The sequence below is a fragment of the Chiloscyllium punctatum genome, chromosome 9 (assembly GCF_047496795.1).
Source record: "Chiloscyllium punctatum isolate Juve2018m chromosome 9, sChiPun1.3, whole genome shotgun sequence".
Taxonomy (NCBI): domain Eukaryota; kingdom Metazoa; phylum Chordata; class Chondrichthyes; order Orectolobiformes; family Hemiscylliidae; genus Chiloscyllium; species Chiloscyllium punctatum.
In genome coordinates, this window is record NC_092747.1 from 25,050,831 (window position 1) to 25,078,288 (window position 27,458).

Genomic DNA, 27,458 nt, shown 5'->3' on the forward strand with positions numbered 1-27,458 from the left:
ATATCCAGTACTGTTGTTATTTCTCATTGATCCATCATTATTTATAGTCAGCGTAGAAGTTTTCTTTTTATGTTTTAATGCATGCCGTTATTGTAATTGATGGAACTAATTGAGAATAAACACACTTGATCAAGTTTAGCTATACCCAATCTGGTCAGAAAGCTTTAAATTAGGAAAGAAATTGAATTTTTTCTCATTGTGCAGTAGCCTATACTGAAGAAATTATAGCCTATTGTGCTCTTCTAAAACTAACAAATGTTAATAATCTTGAACATCTTTATTCAGATCTGATCCAGTTATAATTCCAAACTTTTTTCTCCCACCAAGCAATTTGGAAGCTTCAATGAGAGTGCTCAATGCTGTACAATCATTCCAAACTGCTGTAGCAGATCCAGTAAGTTTGAATTGTTCTTTTGCTCTTGTTGCACTGATCAAAACTTGCATCCATTTCATTAAACATTTATGTATTAACTCCATGGTACCAAGTATATTTTGTTTTAACTGGCACTTTATGAACTAGCACTCTTGCTAAAACGGTAAAAATTATATACCTCAAATACCGCAAAGTTTACTGTATTATTCTGTCCTGTAACTATACTTTTTAATTTATTTATCTCAATGTAACTGAGTACACTTGTTGCTCAATCAAATGGTCACATAAAAATTCAAATATCTCCTCAAATACCATGATCCATTGGGATCTCCAAGTAGTCAGATGAGGGTGCAAGTGCGAATGCACTCTGCAGGTAAATTTTATCTAAGGCAAAGTTGCATTATTATTTAAGTGAATTATTTTGTAACAACGATGTGTATGCTCTTTGTATTACGGTTCTGTTACTTAATGTGTATTTTTACATTGGTTTGTGGACTCTTTGATTATCTGGAATATTTGATCAATCAGCTTACTCCTGGTTAAATAGGTGCCAGATAATAAATGTTTATTGCACTACATACAAACATATGAATCATGAACAGATTGGACCATTCAGTCCCTGCAGCTACTTTGTCATTCAATGACACCCTGGCTATCTGAATGTATCCTCAAATCTATGCTTACCCATGATAACTTTTCATCCCGAGAGGGCATGGTTTAAGGTGAGAGGGGAAAGATTTAAAAGGGACCAAAGGGACAACTTTACCATGCAGAGGGTAGTGCGTGTAGGGAATGAGCTGCCAGAGCAAGTGGGATGGAGGCTGAGATAATTACCCCACTTAAAAGGCATCTGAATGGGTATATGAATAGGAAGGGTTTAGAAAGGTATGGGCCAAATGAAAGACTGTTGACTCTGCCCAATTACCTTCAACTTATCCAAGTGCTCTGTAATAACTTGTTTCGTAACAGCTTATAACATTTTCCCTCAGAAAGATGTTTAGCTAATTGGCCTATAGTTTCCTGCTTTCTATCTCCTCTTTTTGAATAAGGGAGTTGCATTCTATTATCTTTGGCTGTGTTCAAATCAAAGGATTTTTAGAAAATTAAAACTGACACATGAACGAACATTCTGATAAGCGATTTCTTCAGGATTATAGGCTGAAGTCCATCAAGACACACATAAATGCCAGCCTGCAGCTCCAATAATTTATTCAGTGCCACCACTTCTCTGGTGAATGATTTTCTTGAGTTCCTCCCTCGCATCTAGTTTCTGTTGCTTCTGGGATGTAACTTATACCCATTATGGTGAAGACTGGTGCAAAATGACTGCTCAATTCATCTGCCATTTCCTTATTTTCCATTATTCTCCAGTTTCACTTTCCATAGTGCCATCAGTCACTTTGTTAACTCATTTCTTTAAATATTTATAAAGTTTAACTATCTGTTTTTATGTTTCTGGCTAGCAGACTGCTTTGTCCTGGGTATTGTCCAGCTTTTTGAGTGTTTTTGGATTGATACTAATCCAGTCAAATGGAGAGTATTCTATCATTCTCCTGACTTGTGCCTTGTAGATATTGGACAAGCTTTTGGCAGTAATGATGTGAGTTACTTGCTGCAGTATTCATAGCCTCTGACCTCCTCTTGTAGCCACAGTGTTTAAGTGGAGAGTCCAGTTGAGTTTCTGATCAACGGTAATCCTCAGGATGTTGATCACGGGGGATTCAGTGATCATAATGCCATTCAATATCAGGAATTAGTGGTTAGATTGCCTCTTACTGAAGGTGGCCATTGCCTGACATTTGTGTAATGCAAATATTACTTGCCATTTGTCCTCGCAAATCTGACTATTGTCCAGATCTTGTTGCTGCTTCAGTATCTGAGGAGTCATGAATGCTGCCCAACATTATGGAATCGTCAGTGAATATCCCCACCTCTGACCCTATGATGGAGGGAAAGTCATTGATGATGGTTGGGCCTGGGACACTAACCTGAAGAGCTCCTGCAGAGATGTCCTGGAGCTGAGATGACTGACCTCTAACAACCATAACCATCTTCCTGTATGCCAGAGCTGACTCCTAGAGAGTTTGCGTCCTGCTACCCATTGATTCCAGTTTTGCTAGAGGGCTTCTCTATACCACACACTCTTATTGTGGACTTTGAGTAATTCAAGTACTTTTAGAAGCTATGTTTTTCTATGCTAGATTTTTTTTCACTCGTTCACTTCTGTAACAAACACTTAAAATATCTGTCCCCCAATTCGTGGACACCACCTCCTACTCCCCCCTTGACCATGACCTCACTCCATCACCAAACCATCACCTCAGGGGATCTACCAATAGTCTCCAACCTCATAGTCTGGGAACTCCACACTGCCAGGTTCTACCTACAATCGAAAATTCACAAACCTAACTGCCCAGTTGACCCATTGTCTCAACCTGTTCCTGCCCCAGTGAACTTATCTCTCCATACCTTGACACCGTCCTGTCCCCCTTGGTCTAGGAAGTCCCCACATATGTTCAGGACACCACCCATGCCCTCCACCTCCTCCATGACTTTTGTTTCTCAGCTCCCAACGCCTCACCTTCACCATGGACATCATTCACTGTACACATCCATCTGCCATTACAAAAGCCTCCAAGCCCTCCGTTTCTTCCTCCCCTGCCAATCCAACCAGTACCTTTCTACTAAAACACTCATTCGATTGGCTGAACTGGTCATCACGCTGAACAGTTTCTCCTTCGGATCCTCCTACTTCCTCCAGACCAAAGGGATAGCCATGGGCACCCGCATGGGCCCCAGCTATGCCTGCCTCTTCGTCGGATACGTAGAACAGTCCATCTTCTGCAACTACACTGGCACCATCCCCAACCTTTTCCTCCACTACATTGATGACTGTATTGTCCTCGTGTTCCCATGAGGAGGTTGAACAGTACACCACCTTCACGAACACCTTCCACTCCGACCTCAAGTTCACCTGGGCCATCTCAGACACCTCCCTTCCTTTCCTGGACCTCTCCATCTCCAATTCGAGCGACCTACTTAACATAGACATCTACTACAAACCCACAGACTCCCACAGCTACCTGGACTACACTTCCTCCACCCTGTCTCCTGTAAAAATTCCTTATCTGCTCCCAGGAGGATTAATTGCACCATAGAAAATCCCAGATGGCCTCCTTCTTCAAGGTCTGCAGTTTCCCCTCCCACGTGGTTGATGATGCCTTCCAATGCATCTCATCCACTTCTCGCACCTCTGCCCTTTAACCTCACCCCTCAAATCGCAACAAGGACAGAACCCCCTGGTCCTCACCTTCCACCCCACCAACCTCTGGATACATTGCATCATCCTCCACCATTTCTGCCACCTACAAACAGACCCTACCACCAGGGATATATTTCCCTCTCCACCCCTATCTGTGTTCCGACCACTCCCTCTGTGACTCCCGGCACCCTCCCCTGCCACTGCAAATCGTGCGCCCCTCAGCTCCGTCCAAGGCCGCAAAGGATCCTTCCACATCTGACAGAGATTTACCTGTACTTCCAGACACGTCATCTACTGTGTCAGTTGCTCTCGATGTGGTCTCTTCTGCATTAGGGAGACAGGGCGCCAACTTGCAGAACGTTTCAGAGAACATCTCTGGGACACATGTTCTAAATTACCCCACTACCCTATTGCCGAACACTTCAACTTCCCTTCCTACTCTGCCAACGACATGCAAGGCCTGGGTCTCCTTCACCGCCAAACTCCAGCCACCCAACGCCTGGAGGAAGAACTCTCATCCTCCGTCTTGGGACCCTCCAAATACACGGGCTCAATGTGGATTTCACCAGTTTCCCCATTTCCCCTACCCCCACCTTATCCCAGATCCAACCTTCCAACTTGGCACCGTTGCAATTCTGAGAGAGTGTGGTCCTCAGCTGAGGCAGGGTTGACTGTAGAGAGGTTAGGTCCCGGCGCATTGCTGCGAGCGTAGAGCGGAGGATCTTGAAGGAGAACCGTTGCTGGTGTTTTCGAATCTGTAGTCTGTACTGTTTGTCCTGTTCGGATCCAAACTCTGCTGGTTTAAAGGTGGTCCGGAGTCCGTGTGTGATGAGTTGGTTACAGAGACAGGCACTGAGGAAGCAAATGTGGCTGTGGTAGCGAGTTTGTTTCACGACATGGTTGAAGAGCTTCAGGGCAGAGGAAATGACCTGGGAGTTGCAGTGGGAGAGGGACTCCCTGAGATGCTTGTAGAGAGAGGAGGAAAGCTTCTTCAAGGCAGTCATCCTTGCAAGAGAATTTGCAGTAGGGTGAAAATCAATTCGGCCAATACTGTTCTCTCTTACTCTTGACCAACAGTAAAGTTATGGAAATGTCATCAACAGTGCTATCAAGCAGCAATTGCACAGCAATTACCCGCTCCATGTCACCCTCTGAGTTCTTTGCAGCCTTCGTTCAAACATGGACAAAACAGCTGATTTTCAGAGAAGAGCTGGAATTGACTGTCCTTGACATCAAGGCTACATTCAGTTGGATAGAATAGAAGAGCTTTTATAGTCATGTGCACGCGATGTAATTTCACTGCTTTGGCACCATCTTAGGTGCAAGGTACTAGGTACAGATATTTTTAGTGGAAGAGTGTGGTGCTGACAATAGGTGCAGGAGTAGGCCATTCTGTCCTTCAAGCCTGCACCACCATTCAATATGATCATGGCTGATCATCCTTAATCAGTATCCTGTTCCTGCCTTATCTCCATAACCCTTGATTCCACTATCCTTGAGAGCTCTATCCAACTCTTTCTTCAATGAATCCAGAGACTGGACCTCCATTACCCTCTGGGGGAGAGCACTCCACACAGCCACCACTCTCTGGGTGAAGAAGTTTCTCCTCATCTCTGTCCTAAATGGTCTACCCTGTATTTTTAAGTTGTGTGCTCTGGTTCGGCACTCACCCTTCAGCGGAAACATGTTTCCTGCCTCCAGAGTGTCCAATCCTTTAATAATCTTATATGTCTCAATCAGATCCCCTCTAAGTCTTCTAAGCTCAAGGGAATACAAGCCCAGTCGCTCCAGTCTTTCAGCGTAAGGTAGTCCCGCCATTCCAGGACCTCTTGAATCTATGCTGCACTCCCTCAATAGCCAGAATGTCTTTCCTCAAATTTGGAGACCAGAACTGCACACAGTACTCCAGGTGTGGTCTCACCAGGGCCCTGTACAGCTGCAGAAGAACCTCTTTGCTTCTATACTCAATCCTTCTTGTTATGAAGGCCAGCATGCTATTAGCCTTCTTCACTACCTGCTGTACCTTCATGCTTACCTTCATTGACTGGTGTACAAGAACACCCAGATCTCTTTGTACTGCCCCTTTACCTAAATTGATTCCATTTAGGTAGTAATCTGCCTTCCTGTTCTTGCCACCAAAGTGGATAACCATACATTTATCCACATTAAACTGCATCTGCCATGCATCTGACCACTCACCTAACCTGTCCAGGTCACCCTGTAATCTCCTAACATCCTCCTCACATTTCACCCTGCCACCCAGCTTAGTATCATCAGCAAATTTGCTAATGTTTTTACTAATACCATCTTCTATATGATTAATATATATTATAAAAAGCTGAGGTCCCAGCACTGATCCCTGCGGTACCCCACTGGTCACTGCCTGCCATTCCAAAATGGAGCCGTTTATCACTGCTCTTTATTTCCTGTCAGCCAACCAACTTTCAATCCAAGTTAGTACTTTGCCCCCAGTACCATGCCCCTAATTTTGCTCACTAACCTCCTATGTGGGACTTTATCAAAAGCTTTCTGAAAGTCCAGGTACACTAGATTAGATTAGATTAGATTAGATTACTTACAGTGTGGAAACAGGCCCTTCGGCCCAACAAGTCCACACCGCTCCGCCGAAGCGCAACCCACCCATACCCCTACATCTACCCCTTACCTAACACTACGGGCAATTTAGCATGGCCAATTCACCTGACCTGCACATCTTTGGACTGTGGGAGGAAACTGGAGCACCTGGAGGAAACCCACGCAGACACGGGGAGAATGTGCAAACTCCACACAGTCAGTCGCCTGAGGCGGGAATTGAACCCGGGTCTCTGGCGCTGTGAGGCAGCAGCGCTAACCACTGTGCCACCCACAACATCTACTGGATCTCCCTCCTCCACCTTCAGAGTTACATCCTCAAAAAGTTTCAGAAGATTAGTCAAGCATGATTTCCCCTTCATAAATCCTTGCTGACTCTGACCTATCCTGTTACTACTATCCAGATGTGTAGATGTGTCATAATTTCATCCTTTATAATAGACTCCAGCAATTTTCTCACCACTGAGGTCAGACTAACTGGTCTATAATTTCCTGCTTTCTCTCTCCCACCTTTCTTCAAAAGTGGTACAACATTAGCCACCCTCCAATCCGCAGGAACTGATCCTGAATCTATCGAACTCTGGAAAATAATCACCAATGTGTCTACAATTTCTCGAGCCACCTCCTTCAGTACCCTGGGATGTAGACCATCAGGCCCCGGGGACTTATCAACCTTCAGACCTAACAGTATCTCCAACACCAATTCCTGGCAAATATAAATTCCTTTAAGTTCAGGTCCTTCAGCCACTCAAGGAGATTGCTTGTGTCTTCCCCAGTGAACACAGACCTGAAGTACCAAAATCAATTCTTCTACCATTTCTTTGTTCCCCATAATATATTCCCCTGTTTCTGTCTTCAAGGGCCCAATTTTAGTCTTAACCATTTTTTTGCCTTTCACATACCTAAAAAAGCTTTTACTGTCTTCCTTTATATTTTTGGTCAGTTTACCTTCGTACCTCATTTTTTCTCTGCGTATTTCCTCCTTAGTAATCCTCTGTTGTTCTTTAAAAGCTTCCCAGTCCTCCCGTTTTCCCACTTATCTTTGCTATGTTATACTTTTTCTCTTTTAACTTTATATGTTTCTTAACTTCCCTTGTCAGCCACAGCCACCCTGCCTCCTCCTAGGATCTTTTTTCCTTTTTGGAATGAACTGATCCTGCATCTTCTGCATTATACACAGAAATATCTGCCATTGTTCCTCCACTGTCATCCCTGCTAAGGTATTGCACCATCGAACTTTGGCCAGCTCCTTCCTCATAGCTCCATAGTTCCCTTTATTCAACAGAAATATTGTCACTTCCGATTATACCCTCTCCCTCTCAAATTGAAGATTGAAGCTTATTGTATTATGGTCACTACTTCCTAATGGCTCCTTCACTTCGAGGTCCCTGATCAATTCTGGTTTGTTGCACAATACCCGATCCAGAATTGCCTTCTCCCTGGTAGGCTCCAGCACCAGCTGTTCTAAGAATCCATCTTGGAGGCACTCCACAAAGTCTCTTTCTTGAGGTCCAATACCATCCTAATTCTCCTCGTCTACCTGCATGTTGAGATCCCCCATAACAACTGTAGTAACATCTTTGCGACAGGCCAATTTCAGCTCCTGATTCAACTTACATCCGACATCCAGACTACTGTTTGGGGGACTGTAGATAACTCCCAAGAGGGTCTTTTTACCCTTAGAATTTCTCAGCTCTATCCATACTGACTCTACATCCCCTGATTCTAGGTCCCCCCGCGCAAGGGACTGAATATCATCCCTTACCAACATGGCCACCCCACCCCCTCTGCCCATCAGTCTGTCCTTACGATGGCACGTGTAGCCTTGAATATTCATTTCCCAGGCCCTGTCCACTTGAAGCCACATCTCAGTTATCCCCACAATATTGTATCTGCCAATTTCCAAAAGAGCCTCAAGCTCATCCATCTTATTTCTAATGCTTCGTGCATTCATATGTAGTATTTTTAATTTGTTACTGCCCTCACTCTTCCCATCAACTCCTACTTCACTTAACCTTACAGCATGATCCCTTTTTGAGTTTTCTGCTTCATTGGTACAGTTGTCTTCCTTGACTTCCCTTGATCTAACTTTCCCTTCAATTTCCTTCTTAAACAGCCAGTTTGTCCCCCCCCCCGCTACTTTGTTTAAACATAGCTGTGTTGCAGGAGCAAACCAGCCTGCCAGAATGCTGGTCCCTAACCTATTAAGGTGCAAACCGTCTCTCTTGTATAATTTATGCTGACCACAAAACATACCCCAGTGATCCAAGAATTTAAGTCCTTGCTTCCTGCACCAGTTCCCTAACCACACGTTCAAGTCCATTATCTCCCTGTTTCTGGCCTCACCAGCCCAAGGAACTGGAAGCAAACCGGAGATAACCACCCTGGACATCCTGCTTTTCAGCCTTCTTCCTAGTTCTCCGAAGTCCCGCTGTAGTATGTTCCTCCTCTTCTTCCTGACATCATTTGTGCCAACATGTACCACCACCTCTGGCTCTTCACCTTTGTCCTTGAGGATTTCCTGCACTCTGTCTGTTATGTCTTTAACCCTGGCACCAGGAAGGCAACACACCATCCTTAAGTCCCGCCTGCTGCCACAAAAACCCCAGTCAATTCCTCTCACTATGGAGTCCCCTATTACCACGGCTCTGTGCGATGTCCGACACTTCCGCTCTGCCTCCACGCCAACTTTTGATTGACAGACCTGGCCGCCTCGCAGACTGGCAGTGTCATCTGTCTCTACTGTTTCCAAAAGATTCAACTTGTTCCTGACAGATACTTCTCCGGGGTCTCTTCCACCTGTCTCCTCTCTGCTTTCCTCATCGTCTGCTCTCTTCGGGTATGATTGGTGTAATAACCTCGCTGAAGGTCTTGTCCAAAAAGTTCTCGTTCTCTCGGATGAGCCTAAAGTCCTCGAGTTCTTTCATCAGTGCTGCAATATGCTCTGTCAGTAGCTGAACGTGCACACACTTTCCACACTTATACGAGCCAGACACACTAGAGTCGTTGACCTCCCACATCAAGCACATACCATACTGAACCAGCTTGGCAGTCATGTCTTCACCCTCTTCAACTATGGCGTAATCATTTCACTCAACCTCCTTGCCAAAGACTCCTGAGCTAAAGCCTCACTCTTCAATCCACAGGAACTTCCTTGGACCATCTTTCTGGGGCAAGTCTGTGGACTTTTAATTTAGGTTAGAGGAGGAGGGAGGGAAGGAGACCCTACTTTGTAGGACCTGGGGTCTAGAACACACCCACTCAAATAACAATCACTTACCTTCCCGACCGGCTTTGTGCTCCGACTTCACTTCTACCCATCTCCCGCCGCGCTCTGCTGCAAAAAGACCATTGGTGTCAAGGTAAGTTCTTAAATAACAATCACTTACCTTCCCGACCGCTTTGTGCTCTGACTTCACTTCCGCCCAGCTCCTGCCGCTCTCTGCTGCAAAAACAAAAATAGGTGGTGGGAAGGAAGATGGAACAGGCAGTGCTGGAAAAGCACAGCAGTTCGGGCAGCATCCGGAGAGCAGTAAAATCGACGAATCCAGAACTTGGCACCGCCCTCATGAACTGTCCTACCTATTCCATCTTCCTTCCCACCAATCTGCTCCACCTTCCTCTCTGACCTATCGCCGCCTTCCCCACTTTCATCTACCTACTGCATTCCCAGCTACCTCCCCCTCCCCCCCATTTATCTCTCAGCCCCCTTGAGCCACCCCTTATTCCTGATGAAGAGCTTATGCTTGGAACATCAACTCTCCTGTTGCTCAGATGCTGCCTGACCTGCTGTGCTTTTCCAGCACCACACTCTTCCACTTAAAATATCTGTACCTAGTACCTTGCACCTAAGATGGTGCCAAAGCAGTGAAATTACATTGTGTGCACGTGACTATAAAAGCTCTTCTATTCTATCCAATTGAATGAAGTCTTGATGTCAGCTCTTCTCTGAAAAATCAGCTGTTTTGTCCATGTTTGAACAAAGGCTGCAAAGAACTCAGGGTGACATGGAGCGGGTTATTGCTGTGCAAGTGCTACTTGATAGCACTGTTGATGACATTTCCATAACTTTACTGTTGGTCAAGAGTAAGAGAGAACAGTATTGGCCGAATTGTATTTGTCTTCCATTTTGTGTGCAGGGCATTCCTGGGCAATTTTCCACATTGTCAGGTAGATGCCAATGTTTTAACTGTACTGGAACAGCTTGGCTATGGGAGCGACAAGTTCTGGAGCATAAGTCGTCAGTACTATTGCCAGAATCTCCAGCCATTTCTTGATATCACATGGAGTGAATTGAATTGACTGAAAACAGGTATTTGTGATACCAGCAACCATCCAGATGAATCCCCCAGTTGGCACTTCTGGCTGAAGATTGCAACAGTGTTTCAGTATTGTCTTTTGTCCTGATGTTCTTGGCTGTTCCATCATTGGAGATAGACAGGTAGGAGGCTAGAAGAACAAGGCAAGCCAGGCAGTATCAGGAGGTGGAGAAGTCGACATTGCAGGTGAAACCCTTCTTCAGGACTGAAGGTGGGTGTGTGGGGAGCTGCAGATAAAGGGGGTGGTGGAGGCAGGATGGTGCAGTAGGGATAGATGACATAAAGCAGTGAGATTTCATTGGGTCCGGAGTCAATGTTGAAGACTCCTAGAGCGACTTCCTCCTGAATGTATGCTATTATGCCGCCATCTCTACTGGGTCTGTCCTGCCAGTGCGACAGGACACATCTCTGTAATGGGATATTATCTGTAAGGTATAATTCCATGAGTATGACTATGTTGCTTGAGACAGCTCTTTCAATTCTGGCACAAGATTTAACCCCAGGTGTTAGTAAGGAGGACTTTGCAGGTTTGACAGGGCTGTTTCATTTTGTGGTGCCTAGTTCTGTCTAGTTTTATTTCTTTGTTGGACTTTGTAGCAGTTGATACAACTGTGTGGCTTGCTTGGCCATTTCAGTGGGCAGTTGAGACAGTTGAGAGATGACCACATTGCTGTGGGTCTGGAATCACATGTGGGTCACACCAGGTGAGAATTGCAGATTTCCTTCCCTGAAGGAAATAGGCCGAGAAATGACAAATGGAGTTTAATACAGATAAATGTGAGGTCTTACATTTTGTAAAGGTAAAAACAATGACTGCAGTTGCTGGAAGCCAGATTCTAGAATAGAGTGGTGCTGGAAAAGCACAGCAGTTCAGGCAGCATCCGAGGAGCAGGAAAATCGACATTTCGGGCAAAAGCCCTGTATTCCTGATGAAGGGCTTTTGCCCGAAACGTCGATTTTTCCTGCTCCTCGGATGCTGCCTGAACTGCTTGCTTTTCCAGCACCACTCTACTCCAGAATTACATTTTGGAAAGTCAAATCAAGGTTGGAGTTTCATGGTGAATTTTAGAGTCTTAAGTAGTGTGTTTAATTTTGGTCACCTTGGTATAGGAAGGATATGATTAAACTGGAAAGAATGCAGAAAAAATTACAGGGATGTTGCTGAGATTGAAGAGTATGGATAGAGTGAATGAACACACACACACACACACACACACACACACACACACACACACACACACACACAGAATGAAAGGGAACCTGAGGGATAACCTTTGTACACAGGGTTTTACACATTTGCAATGAGCTGTTAATGGAAGTGGTTGAGGCTGGTATACCAATAACATTTAAGAGGCATTTGGACAAATACATGGATAGGAAATATTTAGAAGGGTATGGGCCAAGTGCAGGAAAATAGGATTAGCACAGACAGACATTTTGGTCAACATGGGCCAAAGGACCTGTCTCCATGCCAAAGGACTCTATGACTATAAGGATATTAGTTAGCCGGATCAGTTTTTTTGGGAATCAACAATGGCTTCATGATTATCCGTAGATTTTTAATTCCAGATTTTTAAAAAAATTTGAAGTTGTATTCCAACATATGTTGTGGCAGGATTTGAGTCTGAGTTTCTGGATAAATAGTCTACTGATAGGCCATCGCCTTCCCACTGGCTGGGCCAGTTCATTGGTAATTGCCAGCATCCTGATAATGGGGGATCCAGTAATGACAATGCAATTGACTGTCTAAGATAGGTTATAAAATTCTTATTATTTTTTATTCATTCTTGTGATGTGGACATCCCTGGCTGGGACAACAATTATTGCCCATTCCTAGTTGTTCTCGAAGCTACATTCATTTCCAGGTTAGGATGATGAATGGTTTGCAGGGGATCTTGCAGGTGATGCTGTAATCTGCTGCCTTATCCTCCTAAATGATAATGTTCATTAGTTTGGAAGGTGCTATCTAAGGAATGTTATTGAATTTCAGCAGTGCTGCTATTCAGCATTGGTGATGGAGAGAGTGAATATTTTTGGACATGGTGTCAATCTAGCAGGTTGCTTGATCTAGGATGGTATTATGCTTCTCAAAGTGCACTGATCGAGCCAAGTAAGGAGTATTTCATTGCACTCCCGACTTCTAACATGTGGATATTACAAGCCAAACTATGGCCATACTGGTCTGAAAGTGCCCCATCTCGTCTGATCTCGGAAGCTAAGTAGACTCATGCCTGGCTAGTGCTTAGATGAGAGACTGCCTGGAAATACCAGCTGCAGTAGTCATAATCAAGGATCCCTGCCACCCGGTTATACTCTCTTGCACCCTCTTCCATCAGGCAGAAGATACAAAAGTTTAAAACTACGTATCAACAGATTTAAGAACAGTTTCCTCCCCATTGTTATCAGACTTCTAAATGGACCTCACATATATTAGACTTGATCCTTCTGTGCATCTTCTGTGTAGTTGTAACACTGTATTCTGCATTCTGTTCTATTACGCTGATGTACTTATGTAAAGTTTGATTTGTCTGGTTAGCATGCAATGCAATACTTTTCACTGCATCTTAGTATGTGTGATAATAAGAAATCAAATCAAATATTGTGCAGGCTTTTAGGATTTGGGAGATGAGTTACTCACTGCAGAATTCATAGTTTCTGTCCTGCTCTTGTAGCCACAGAATTTATGTAGTGAGTCCAGTTCAGTATCTGGTCATGTGAGCAATCTGTGCCATTGATTATTTGATTGTCTTAAAACAAAAGAGAATTTCACAAAATTTTTCCTGATGTGATTCTGTACCTATTTTTAAAACACATGATGAGGATAACTTTACTGGGAATTTGATGAATATTTCATCAGGTTATTCCATAAGTTGGTACAATAAGCCTGATTTTTTTTGTTAACTCTGCTTTTTGTAAATTCTTTCCAATCAGTTAATACTAAAAGTATTTTGAAGAAACAACCTCAAAACCATCACCTAGAAATTTAGAAGGGGATAGGAGAATCATAAATTGGTGTGTGAAGTAGTGCACTTTCAATATATATATATATAGCAGGTGGGAATGAAGCCTAAATGGAAAGCAATGGGCGATGGAGGGTAATTTGTGTTGACAAGAAGGAGCCCACCATTGTTCTGGAACATGACTCATACTTCACCTCTATCAGGTTTTAGATCTGCCATTAGTGGTTTGTTTTCCACAATGTAATTTAGCTACACCCTTGTATTATAAAATCTCCTTTTGGTAGAAGAGGAACTTTGTACTGGAAAGGTGCAGTTTGATTTCTGGATTCAACTGAAATGCAACCACATAATTGGACAAAGTTGCCCTGCACACTTTTATTTCCTTAATATGTGGCTGCCAGTTCTCTTTCACTATTTGTAGCTATGTCACTTGTTTTATCGGTCATGTTTGTATAGCACTTTTAAAGCAAAGTAACAGTTATACAAGACACTGTTCTGGTAAATCAGGAAGAATTGTTGCCCGGGCTGATTTGCACTTTGCAAATTTCTTCCTGTTCCAGTAGATGACAAGGAGTGATGCAAAAGCCACAACAGTTGGGTGGGAGTGCGAAATGAGCTTGCACGTCTTCTCCTTTCTCATGTCAAAATCGGAGAGCCACTATCCAGCAACGTTATATAAATTTTGATGGGAAAAGAAATCAATTGCCTTCTCAAGTGCAAATTGTTTTTAATGTACCTTCTAGAGCATACCTCTTGCAAGGATGTACCCAGGAAAGTTGTGTGCACCCTTAAGTAGTTGATAATTTATTGCCACTTTGTACTGAGGCTTAAAAAACATGTTTGTACCAACTGTAAACTAAATTAAGTGCTGAAAATAACCTGGCCTTTTCTGCTTCATGACCGGCTCCTTGCTGGAATATTATTATGTACTTTTATTACGTAACTGGTTTCTTATTACAGTATTCTGAGACACAATGTTCCATTAATACTGTTTACTTCATTCCGGCTGCCCTGAAGGCTTACAGTTGCAATCATCTCTCTTGTGAAATCTCTAGAACAGAAATATGCATCTTGAACACAGTAAACAGACTACTTTTTTTAAAAAAACATCATCATTTTATGAAATAAATAAATGCAAGTCTCAGAAAAATATTTCTTGCCCATTTGGCATAATTGTTCCATCTGTTGGAAAAAATTGGATTCTTCTGTATGAAACTATTGCATTTCCACATTTCCTTAAACAATCTTAAATAACTTGTCGCAGAAAGTTCTTAGTTTGTCCACGATTTGAAGGTGGAGAGATTTCATTTATCTAGTCTCATTTCATAACTTTAACAGGCATAAAGGTCACATATTGATAATTAGAACTAGTTGGAGCCAGATACACTTGTTTTGAAGGCTGAGGTGTCATCAGCTGTTCAACTAGTTGAAGCCAACATTTTATTTTGCAAGTCAGCTGATCAGGAAGGTAATGAGGAAGTATGGGGGAGGGAAAGGAGCCCAGTTCGCTACTGACTGTTGCTCATTTCTGTACAGCAAGCCAATAAAGTGCAATTGAAATGCAGTAACTAGTGTTCTCGAATTATATAAAGTTTAATTAAACTAAAACTCATGGTAATTTTAGGCACAGCTATAGGTGTACCTAATTCTGCAGCAAGTCTTTATCAAGACAAACATGAGAGAGATTTTCAGTTCAAAAATTGTTTCTATTATGCTTACATCATTCAATTTTATTTTGAGGATGGTTCATTTTTCACACCTGATCATTTGAACGTTTTGTTATTAAGATATTATTTAATTAAACTGAAACTGCAGTATGGGTTAAGATCACTTTGCTCTATGAATTTGTATTTATCAGTGTTTAAACAATCAAGACAGTTTTATCGCAGATTTATTCTGTTATGATTGCATCCTATCTTCATACATTTCTGTTAATTAAAAAAATACAGTCAAGAAGGTGTCATGATTTGGAGAGGAGCTTGGAGGCGATGGTATTTCAAAGCGACTGATGCTCTTCTCCTTCCAAGTGAAGAGGGTTGTAAGTTTGGAAATGCTGTGGAATAAGCCTTGGTGGTTTGTTGTAGTGCAGCTTGTTGTTGGTGCTACAACCACTGTGCACAATTAGTGGAGAGAATGGAAGTTTAAACTGATGGTTGGTGTGAACATCAGGCATTTTTTTGCCAAGCTTCTTGAATGTTGTTATATTTGCAAATGTTAAAGGGATGTTTGATCTTGAATGCAGAGGTTTTAAAAAGTCGAAGATAAGGAATTTGCTGTGGTAAACACAGTATTTGTGTGGCTTCTCAGTTGAATTTCTGATAGTGGTAATGTTGTTAGCGGGTGACCCAACAATTATGATGTCATTAATGTCTAGGGGCGGGTGGTGGGACACTTTCTTATTTAAGATTAACACTGCCTTACACTTGAGTATTGTGTATTTCACATACCAGTTAACAGCCAAAATCTACTGTAAATGAATGTTTTCAAGGATATGTTGCATGTGAACATCAGCCGATTCACTATCTGCAGAACACTGCTGAATCTTCAATGAACTGCTTCACTTCTGCTTTTATAAGTAAGGGTAAGGGGAGGATATGAATGTAGTTGAAGGTTGTTGGAACTAGAATGGTATCCTGTCAAATTCTTGTCACAATCTTCTGCGCTTGAGATAATTGAGCTCAAACAGCACATCTTCCTTTATACTAGATTTGACTGATGTTGCTAAATGTTTTCTCCATGATCCACATTGTCTTCTGTTTTATTTGAGATCTTGGTTAGATCTTGCTAGATATCAAATTCAATTAGTCTGATTTTGTCTCTGGAATTCAGCTCTTGGACCAAATTTGTAAAAACGTCTGAAGCCAAGTGACGTTTTTGGAACACAAATTGAGCGTTAGTGAGAATTTGTGAATTTATGCCGATGACTCGTATCATTTTTTTTTATGATTGGGAATATTCTGATAGGATGATAATTGGCCAGATTGAATTTGTTCTGCTTCTCCTAGCAGATAAGATCAGTTGATGTCAATATTCTTGGCCTCTGAGCCAGGAGGCCCAGGTTCAAGTTCCACCTGCTCCAGAGGTGTGTATAACTTCTCTGAATGGATTGATAAAGTATCTAACTGTACGGAAATGTCCTAGCTGGAAGTACACAAGAAGAGCAGGTTCATAAGCACAGCAGCTTGGTTGGCGACAGCACATGGAGCCTTTCATTCAGTTCATTCAAACATTTCTCAGTGTCACATAAAATGAATATGAATTGATGTGATTGTGAAGGCCATGGGTGTAGATGAAGAATGTTCATCCAATCATTGCTACTGGCTAAAGCTGTTTTAAGCTGTTTAGCTCCTGGCCCACATATACCGTTTTTTTCACTACAGATTGTTAAATTCACTTCATTTACTTGACAGTGAAAACTCAAATACCATTTACACCCCTTCTGAAAATCCTGCCTCTTAAAACAAGAAGGATTTGTGGCTCTTTAAGAAAAAAAATCAGAAACTTCTCTTCAACTCCTCAAACAATCATGCAAGGCACAAGAATCCACATTTCTCTGTGATACATTACAATCTCAACTAACCAACAGCTTTAACCATCCTTGGTCCCAGAACCTTGCCAAGTTTCATCGAACATAGAACAGTACAGGCCTTTCAGCTCTCGATGTTGTGCCAATTTTTTATCCTACTCTAAGATTAAACTAATCTACATACCCTTCATTTTACTATCCATGTGCCTGTCCAAGAGTCACTTAAATGTCCCAAATGTAATGTTGTGAAACTTGAAAGGGTTCAGAAAAGATTTACAAGGATTTTGCCAGGGTTGGAGGATTTGAACTATAGGGAGAGGCTGAACAGGCTGGGGCTGTTTTCCCTGGAGCGTCGGAGGCTGAGGGGTGACCCTATAGAGGTTTACAAAATTATGAGGGGCATGGATAGGGTAAATCAGCAAAGTCTTTTCCCTGGGGTCGGGGAGTCCAGAACTAGAGGGCATAGGTTTAGGGTGAGAGGGGAAAGATAGAAAAGAGACCTAAGGGGCAACTTTTTCATGTGGTACGTGTATGGAATGAGCTGCCAGAGGAAGTGGTGGAGACTGGTACAATTGCAACATTTAAGAGGCATTTGGATGGGTATATGAATAGGAAGGGTTTGGAGGGATATGGGCCGGGTGCTGGCAGGTGGGACTAGATTGGGATATCTGGTCGGCATGGACGGGTTGGACTGAAGGGTCTGTTTCCATGCTGTACATCTCTATGACTCTGTGTATCTGACTCTATTACCACCACTGGTAGTGCATTCCACACACCCATCACTCTCTGTGTAAAGAACCTACCTCTGACATCTCCCCTAAACCTTCCTCCAGTCACCTTAAAATTATGTCCCCTTGTGATAGCCATTTCTGCCCTGGGAAAAACTCTCTGATTATTCACTCTACCTATGCTTCTCTTCACCTTGTACACCTCTATCAAGTTATCTCTCACCCTTCTTTGCTTCAATAAGAAAAGCCCTAGTTCCATCAACCTTTCTTCATAAGATATGCCCTCCACTTCAGGCACCTTCCTGGTTAATCTACATCCTTTGTATAATGAATTGACCAGAACTGAACACAATATTCCAAGTATGGTCTAACCAAGGCACTAAAAAATTGCACCATAACCTCGCTGCTCTTAAACTCAATCCCCCTGCTAATGAAAACCAGCACGTCATATGCCTTCTTAACAACCCTATCAACTTGTGTGGCAACTTTGAGGGATGTATGGGCATAGACCCCAAGATCCCACTGTTCCTCCACACTGCCAAGAATCCTACCTTTAACACGGTATTCTGTATTGAAATTTGACCTTCCAAAATGAATCGCTGCACACTTTTCCAGGTTGAACTCCATCTGCCACTTCTTAACTCAGTTCTGCATCCTGTCAATGTCCCGTTGCAACCTATAACAGCCCTCCATGCTATCCACCACTCCACCAACCTTTGTGTCATCATCAAACCCACCCTTCCACTTCAATATCCAAGTCATTGATAAAATCACAATGAGCAGAGGTCCCAGAACAGATTTCTGCGGAACACCACTTGTCACTGAGCACCAGGCTGAATACTGCCATCCTCTGCCTTCTAAGGACAAGTCGTTTCTATATCTAGATAGCCAAGTATCCCTGCATCCCATGCCTCCTTACTTTCAGAATGAATCTACAATGGGGAACCTTTTCAAATGTCTTGCTAAAATCCATGTGTACCATATCCACTGCTCTACCTTCAAAGCATTTTGTCACATCCTCAAAAAATTCAATAAGGTTTGTGAGGCATGATCTGCCACTCACAAAGCCATGCTGGCTATCTCTAATCAAGATATGTTTTTGCAAATAATCATAAATCCTGTCTCTCAATAATTTGCCCACCAACAACGCAAGACTGACTGGTCTGTAATTCCCAGGATTATCCCTATTCCTTTTCTTGAACAATGGAATAACATTTGCCACCCTCCCGTCATCTGGCACTACTCCAGTGGACAGTGAAGAGGCAAAGATCATAGTCAAAGGTGCAGCAATCTTTTCCCTCATTTCCTGTTGTAAACTTGGGTATTGTCCATCTGGCCCAGGAGACTTATCTATCCTTCTGTTTTTCAAAATTTTTAGCACATCCTCCTCCTTAACCTCCATCTGTTTGAGCGCATCAACCTGTTTCATGCTGTCCTCACAAATATCAGGGTTCCTCTCAGTACTGAATATTGAAGCAAAGTATTCATTAAGGACCTCCCCTACCTCCTCCAACTGCAGGTATATGTTCCCCTCCACTATCCCTATCCCTATTCATTATAAAAGATTAGACCATAAAAAATCGGAATGGAAGTCTGCCTTTGTCTCCTTGAGTCTGCTTCACCATTCAGTAGGACTATGACTGATCCAATATTCCTCACATCCACTTTCCTGCCTTTTCCACATAACTCTTGATTCCCCGACTGATCAGGAATCTATCTCAGGGCCTTAAATATACACAAGGACTCTTTCCCCATAGTTCTTTGTGGCAAGGAGATCCAAAGGCTCTCAACCCTCTGAAAGAAGAAATACCTCTTATCTTAGTCTTATACTTGTGTCCCTTTATTCTGAGACTGTGCCCTCTGGTCTTAGATTCTCATATGAGATGGGAACATTATTTTTCTGCGTTTACCCAATCAAGTCTCTTAAGAAACCTTCAATGAAGTCAACTCTCATGCTTCTAAACTCCAAGGAGTAGAGTCCCAACCTTAGAAGAAGAATTTTAGAATTCCTACAGTGTGAAAGCAGGCCATTTGGCCTGTTGGTTCCACATGGCCCTCCAGAGAGCATCCCACCCAGATACACTCCTATCCCTGTAACCCTGCATTTCCCATTGCTAACGCACGTAACCTGTACATCCCTGGACACTATGGGTAGTTTAGCATAGCCAATCCACCTAACCCTCACATCTTTGGACTGTAGGAGGAAACCCACGCAGACAGTTGCCCAGGGGTGGAATCGAACCTCGGTCTGTTTAGCCTTTGTTCATAAGACTTTCCCTTCATACCGGAGATCATCCTTGTGTATCTTCTCTGAATTGCCTCCAATGAAATGATATCTTTCCTTAAATAAGAGGACAGAAATGCTCACGATACTCCACATGTGGTCTCACCAGCATTTTGTACAGTTGCAATTAAACTCCTCTACTTTTCTCCTTCATCCTCCTTGAACTAAGGGCCAACATTCCATTGGCCTTCCTGATTTCCTTATAACAACCTTGTACTCTGCAATCTGATGCAAAGGAATTAACTATGAGCATTTCTATTGTAATTTACTTTGCCGATCTTGAGGAAGGGAATTGTGAAAATGATGTTTTGAGCTATTATTTCATTTTCCTTCCCATTCTGTTTATTCATTGCAACTTGTCTTGCCTATTGTTTGTTATATCCCAGAATTAATATTGTTTCTGTTTACATCCATGTTTTGTCTCGCACTGGGTCAAAAGCCTATTTAATATTCTCTCTTTCTTCGACTTTTTTCAGTGAACTATTCTTTCCTCCCAAACTCTTTCTCCTGTCACCCAATCAAGCAACTATTCACTTTTTCAAATATTTTTCACCTACATTACCGCTCAATTTCTACCAAATTTATCATTTATACCAATTTCTTCCTTCTTTCCCGTCACCATCCAAGATTTCAATCACATGGAGCAAGTCCTGCTGCTCAATATGCTTCAATGGATGCATCATTGATTTTGCTACTGTTTCCTAATAAATAGTAATGATTAGAGGCTTATTCTTATGTTTCTCAATCATCCTTTAACCCCTGATACCTGGACAGCCCTAACCTTTCTGTTCAATTCACCTCAGTTGTTACTGCCCCTCCCATGCACAGTTGGCAGAAGAACATGTACAGCCCCATTACGTATTTTTGGCTGAAGTGTCCACTCACTCGTACCCAATGTTCTTTTTGTCCATGATGTATTGTGAATAATTGAAGTGATCTCCTCAAATTCCAGAAGCAGCAATTACTGTTTTCTATACTGTTGCACTTTGGAACTTTGGAGAAAAAAACATCAAAACAACGGAACTTCTAAAAGGAGAAAGACAGATAAAAGGTAGTGACCACATGGTCAGTGAAGGAGAGGGAGAAAGCAACCTCCACTTCTAACTGACACAGCAGAGAATCTGTACAGTTATTGCCTTTGCTGTTTGAGTCCATATATCTCTGGACATTGGAGTGGGTCTTGGAAAAATTAACAAACAGTGAAATTTACAGCTGACCTTGGAGGAACCTGTGTGGGCAAGCTCACAGCACAGGAAAAGATAAGTGCATCGTTTTTAATATGTAATGTTGCTGCAAATCTTCAGTAGTGAGTGGAGCAGGTTCCTTCGTGATTATATATTTTATTAAGATCTGTCTCTTGATTAAATTTTAAAATATAAACCATAAGTGCTAAGTTAGCCTGGAGCACTTTTTTAGAGCTAAAAGACGGTGCTATTTTCTGGGTCTTTAAATTGTGAAGGAGCAAAGAGGGCCTTTAGTAGAGTGATATACTCTTCCAGTTGGAGTTTAGGGAGAGTTTCCATGTTACTGATGATTATGTCTGCAGGATGTGTCTTTGGTTGCAAATCCTATCGGACCGTGTGGATTGGTTGGAGCGACAGTTGGAGGCAATGAGGAATTTCCAAGAGCTAGAGGGTGTGATGGATGGAAGTTAGAGGAAGGAGAAAAGCTGCAGATACAGTCAGGTAGATGGATTAACTCCAGGAAAGGTAAGAGGGGGAGGCAGGTAGTGCAGGCGTCTTCTGTGGCTATCCCCATTTCAAACAGGTATGCTATTTTTGGAAAATGTGGTGGATAATGGATTCACAGGAATGTAGCAAGAGCAGCCAGGTTTCTGGTATCGAGACTGGCTCTAATGTAATGATGGGAACGTGAGGGTTCCAAACAATTGATTATGATAGGGGACTGTCTAGTCAGAGGCACAGACAGGCGTTTCTGTGGCCAGCAGCAAAAAATCAGAATGGTGTGTTGCTTCCCTGGTGACAGGGTCAAGGATGTCTCAGAGAGAGTGCAGAATATTCTCAAAGGGGAGAGGGACCAGAGTCATTGTACACATTGGAGCTAATATCATAGGAAGGGAAATGGATGAGATTCTGAAGGAAAAATATAGAAAGTTAGGCAGGAATTCAAAAAAGGAGGTCCTTGAGGGTAGTACTATCTGTATTACTCCCAGTACTACGAGCTAGTGAGGGTAGGACTAGGATAATAGAGCAGATGAATGTGTGGCTGAGGAGCTGGTATATGGGAGAAGGATTCACATTTTTGGATCATTGGAATCTCTTCTGGGGTAGAAGTGACCTGTACAAGAAGGATGGATTGCCCCTGGACTAATATACTGGCAGAGATTAGCTAGAGTTGCTCGGAAAATTTAAACTAGTAATGTTTGGTGGGGGGGAGGACCTAGAGAAATAATGAGGAAAGAGATCAATCTAAGACTGGTACAGTTGGGAAAGCAAGAGAGTCAAACAGGAACGTGGTGGGACTGATGAGAGACAGGATTTATATGCATTTGGAAAGGCAAGGACTGATTTGGGGTAGACAACATGGCTTTTGGTGTGGGAAATCATGTCTCACAAACTTGATAGAGTTTTTTGTAAAAGTAACAAAGATGATTGATGAGGGCAGAGCGGTAGATGTGATCTTTGTGGACTTCAGTAAGGCGTTCAACGAGGTTCCTCATGGGAGACCTGTTAGTAAGGTTAGGTCTCATGGACTACGGGGAGAACTAGCCATTTTGGATACAGAACAGGCTCGAAGTTAGAAGACAGAGGAGGGTGGAGGGTCGCTTTTCAGACTGAAGGCCTGTGACCAGTGGAGTACCACAAGGATCACTACTTTACTGGGCCCACTACTTTTGTCATTTATATAAATGATTTGGATGTGAACATACAAGGTATAGTTAGTAAGTTTGCATATGACACCAAAATTGGAGGTGTAGTGGACAGCGAAAAAGGTTACCTCAGATTACAACGGGATCTTGATCAGATGGACAAATGGTCTGAGGAGTGGCAAATGGAGTTTAATTTAGATAAATGCAAGGTGCTGCATTTTGGAAAAGCAAATCAGAGCAGGACTTATACACTTAATGGTAAGGTCCTGGGGAGTGTTACTGAACAGAGAGACCTTGGAGTGCAGGTTCATAGTTCCTTGAAAGTAGAGTAGCAGATAGATAGGGTAGTGAAGAAGGCGTTTAGTATGCTTTCCTTTATTGGTCAGTGCATTGAGTATAGGGGTTTGGAGGTCATGTTCTAGCTATACAGGACATTGGTTAGGCCACTGTTGGAATATTGTGTGCAATTCTGGTTTCCTTCCTGTCGGAAGGATGTTGTGAAACGTGAAAGGGTTCAGAAAAGATTTACAAGGATGTTGCCAAGGTTGGAAGATTTGAGCAAAAGGGAGAGGTTGCATAGGCTGGAGTGGGTTTCCCTGGAGCGTCAGAGGCTGAGGGGTGACCTTATAGAGGTTTACAAAATTATGAAGGGCATGGATAGAATAAATAGACAAGGACTTTACCCTGGATTGGGGGAGTCCAGAACTAAAGGGCATAGGTTTAGGGTGCGAGGAGAAAGATATAAAAGAGACCTACGGGGCAACTTTTTCACACAGAGAATGGTACGTGTATGGAATGAGCTGCCAGAGGATGTGGTGGAGGCTGGTACAACTGCAACATTTAAAAGGCATTTGGATGGGTATATGAATAGGAAGGGTTTAGAGGGATATGGGCTGAGTGCTGGCAAGTGGGACTAGATTGGGTTGGGATATCTGGTCGGCATGGACGGGTTGGATCGAAGGGTCTGTTTCCGTGCTGTACATCTCTATGACTCTTTGACTCTTAACCACCAAACTAAAAACAGGCTATTGCTCGCAGCAACTTGCCCAGCCTTTAGGACAACATCGACCACAACACCATTCAATCTTGTTGCGGCAACCACTGCAAGATGTGTCAGTGTATCAACATGGATACAACCATTACATATGGGGACACCACCCACCATGTACGTGGCAGGTACTCATGTGACTCAGCCAACATTGTCTATCTCATACGCTGCAGGCAAGGATGTGCCAAAGGATGGTATATTGGCAAGACCAAGCAGATGCTACGACAAAGGATGAATGGACACTGCGCAACAATCGCCAGATGGATGTTCCCTCCCAGTCAGGGAACACTTCAGTGGTCAGGGACCTTCAGCCTCAGATCTTTGGGTGACCGTCTTCCAAGGCGGACTTCAGGTTACGCAATAACGCAGGATGGCTGAGCAGAGGCTGATAGCCAAGTTCAGCACCCATGGAGATGACTTCAATGGGGATCTCTGGTTCATGTCACACTACAGGTGACCCCACTACACCACACACACAAGCAGACACATACACACGCTCTTTGTTTCTGTCACGCACGCATACAGGATCACAGTCGCATAGACATGCTTTCATACACATGCTGTCATATACACACACACATATCCTCTCACTGGCATATACTCTATCACACTTGCACAAATACTTTATCAAGCACACATACTCATACTTCCCCACATGCATGCATGTGCGCACACACACATATAAGTCTGTGGGGTGAATTTGTATGTGCAGATACATTCTTTTTTTTTCAAAAAGCACACAATCTGTAGGCAGTCAGTCCATGTAACATTTTATTGATTCCTACTTTGGAAATAGAACCAGTCTGACTCAAGGTTGGGATACAGATAGATTCTAAACTCAAGCCTTTAATGCATTGTCTGAGCTGAGATATCACATTTCTTTAATAAAATCATAAGTTAAAGAAGTTCTGGGATTTACATATTAATGACTCGAAACCTGCAACCCCCATTCTAAGTGATTAAAGACTTTACAGCAATCTAGGTTTGTTCAACAGATTGCATCAGTTGTATGACACTTTGATCTTTTAGGAGAAAGTGAGGACTGCAGCGCAGCAGGTCAGGCAGCATCCGAGGAACAGGAGAATCAACGTTTTGGGCATGAGCCCTTCTTCAGGAATGAGAAGAGTGTGCAAACAGGCTAAGATAAAAGGTAGGGTGGAGGGACTTGGGGGAGAGGCGTTGGAAGTATGATAGGTGGAAGGAGGTTAAGGTGAGGGTGATAGGCCGGAGTGGGGGTGGGGGCGGAGAGGTCAGGAAGAAGATTGGATCATCACCAGACCATAGCAACACGACAGCTGGAGGAAGAGCGCCTCATATTCTGCCTAGGAACCCTCCAACCACAAGGGATGAACTCAGATTTCTCCAGTTTCCTCATTTCCCCTCCCCCCACCTTGTCTCAGTCCCAATCCTCGAACTCAGCACCATCTTCCTAACCTGCAATCTTCTTCCTGACCTCTCCACCCCCACCCCCACTCCGGCCTATCACCCTCACCTTAACCTCCTTCCACCTATCACATTTCCAACGCCCCTCCCCCAAGTCCCTCCTCCCTACCTTTTATCTTAGCCTGCTTGGCACACTCTCCTCATTCCTGAAGAAGGGCTCATGCCCGAAACGTCGATTCTCCTGCTCCTTGGATGCTGCCTGACCTGCGCTTTTCCAGCAACACATTTTCAACTTTGATCTTTTACTCTAAATTCTATGTCCTATGACCCTGCCCCATTAACTACCTGAAGAAGGACCAGCGTTCCAAAAGCTTGGTGCCTCCAAGTAAACCTGTTGAACTACAACCTGGTGTTGTGTGTTTTTAAAATATTATATCAAGTAATCGTACATGGTCATAGAAAATTGATAATAGGGCATATTAAAGGTTTTGTATAAAATTAATGAGTTAACAGTGCAAATAGAGGCAAATGAGTGTGATTTGTTGACAGTTACTGAGATATGGTCACTAGAAGACCTGGTCTGGGAGTTGAATATCTACAGGTACTCTGTGTTTCAGGGAGGTAGACAGAAAGCAAAAGAAGGTGGTGTAGCTTTATTAGTAAAGGAAGACATCAATGCTGTGGTGAGAAATGATTTTGTCACTGGAGATCAAAACATAGAATCAATCTGGGTCAAACTAATAAATCCCAGTTAGAAGTAAGCTGTAGGTCCCCGAACAGTAGATACTGTATAAATCAGGAAGTATAGGGACATTATAAGAAAGGCACAACAATAATAATGAGTGATTTTAATGTGCATGTAGACTGAATTAATAAATTTGGCAAGAGAAGTCTTGAGGGGGGAGCTTATAGATTGTATTAGAGATTGGTTCCCCAATATTTTTCTCTTAAAGAACAATTGGGGGCAGGTTATTTTGGATTTAGTATTGTATAATGAGATGGGATTCATTCATGATCTTATATTAAAAATCATAGCATGCTGGAATTTCAATTCTGTTTGAGAATGAGAAACTTGAGTCCCTCACTAGTCTGCTAGTGTTAAAGGTAATTAATTGCATAGGCATGAAGACAGATTTGGCCCTTGTGCACTGTGCAAAAAAATTGAAGGGAGGGCACTTGATGAACAGTGGCAGATATTTAGGAGATATTCAACTTGTCCTTATTAAAATATATTCCAGAGAGAAAGAAAGATTCTTAGAGGGTAAAAAAACAATCGTTGGCTAAGCAGGAAGTTTAAAGAAGAAATAAAACAAAACTAAGGCAACTATATTGCAAAGGTTAGTGACAGACTGGAGGATTGGGAAAGTTTTAAAGATCGACAAAGGGTCACAAAAAAAGTAACACAAAGAGTAAAGGTAATTTTTAAAATTCACTTGTGGAACGTGGGCCAGAATTTCTTGCCTGTTCCTAATTGCCCTGATTATGGAAGAAAATTAATGCAAAATATGAAACTGAGCAAAACTTCCTGTAAGTACATAAAAAGGAAGAGAGTACCTGAAGTCAGTGTTGGTCCCTTAGAGGATGCGACTGGGGCATTAATAATGGAGAATACAGAAACACTAGATGCACTAAGTCCATATTTGCCTCAGTTTTCCAAGTAGAGGACACTACTCGATAGTAACAGGTTATTGAAAAGAATGAACTTGAAACACTTGTCATCACTAGACAGAAAATACTGATGTAACTATTGGGATTAAAAGCAGACAAGTCCCCACGTCCTGATGGCCAAGATCCTAGGGTCTTAAAGGAAGTGGCAACAGAAAAATTGGATACATGGTTTTAATATTCCACAATTCTGTAAATGTGGAAAAGAAATTAGAAAAATTAGATTAGAAAATTTCTAATGCATCTCCCTTATTTAATAAGGGAGAGAGGCGGTACGTAGTAAACTGTACATCAGTTAGTCTAAAGTTTGTCATTGGAAAATCACTGGGATCTGTGTTTAAGGAAGCAGTGACAGAATATTTGGAAAGTCAGCATGGTTTTATAAATGGTAAATTGTGCTTATATGATCCCTCCTGCCCAATTAGCAGCCAACCTTTTGACTTCACATGAGCTCTTTATTCCTCTGATCTTGTTCATTGACAGGGCAT

General features: G+C 42.6%; 1 protein-coding gene across 5 annotated transcripts in view; it reads left to right on the plus strand.

Annotated features, from left to right (window-relative positions):
• Positions 1-27,458, plus strand: part of c2cd3 (C2 domain containing 3 centriole elongation regulator) — a 171,155-nt gene that overhangs the window by 138,805 nt on the left and 4,892 nt on the right. For all 5 annotated transcript variants that reach the window (XM_072577058.1, XM_072577056.1, XM_072577057.1 and 2 more), the window contains one exon: positions 286-394. In XM_072577058.1, coding sequence (XP_072433159.1) covers positions 286-394 — 109 coding nt within the window. The remainder of the gene's footprint in view (positions 1-285; positions 395-27,458) is intronic.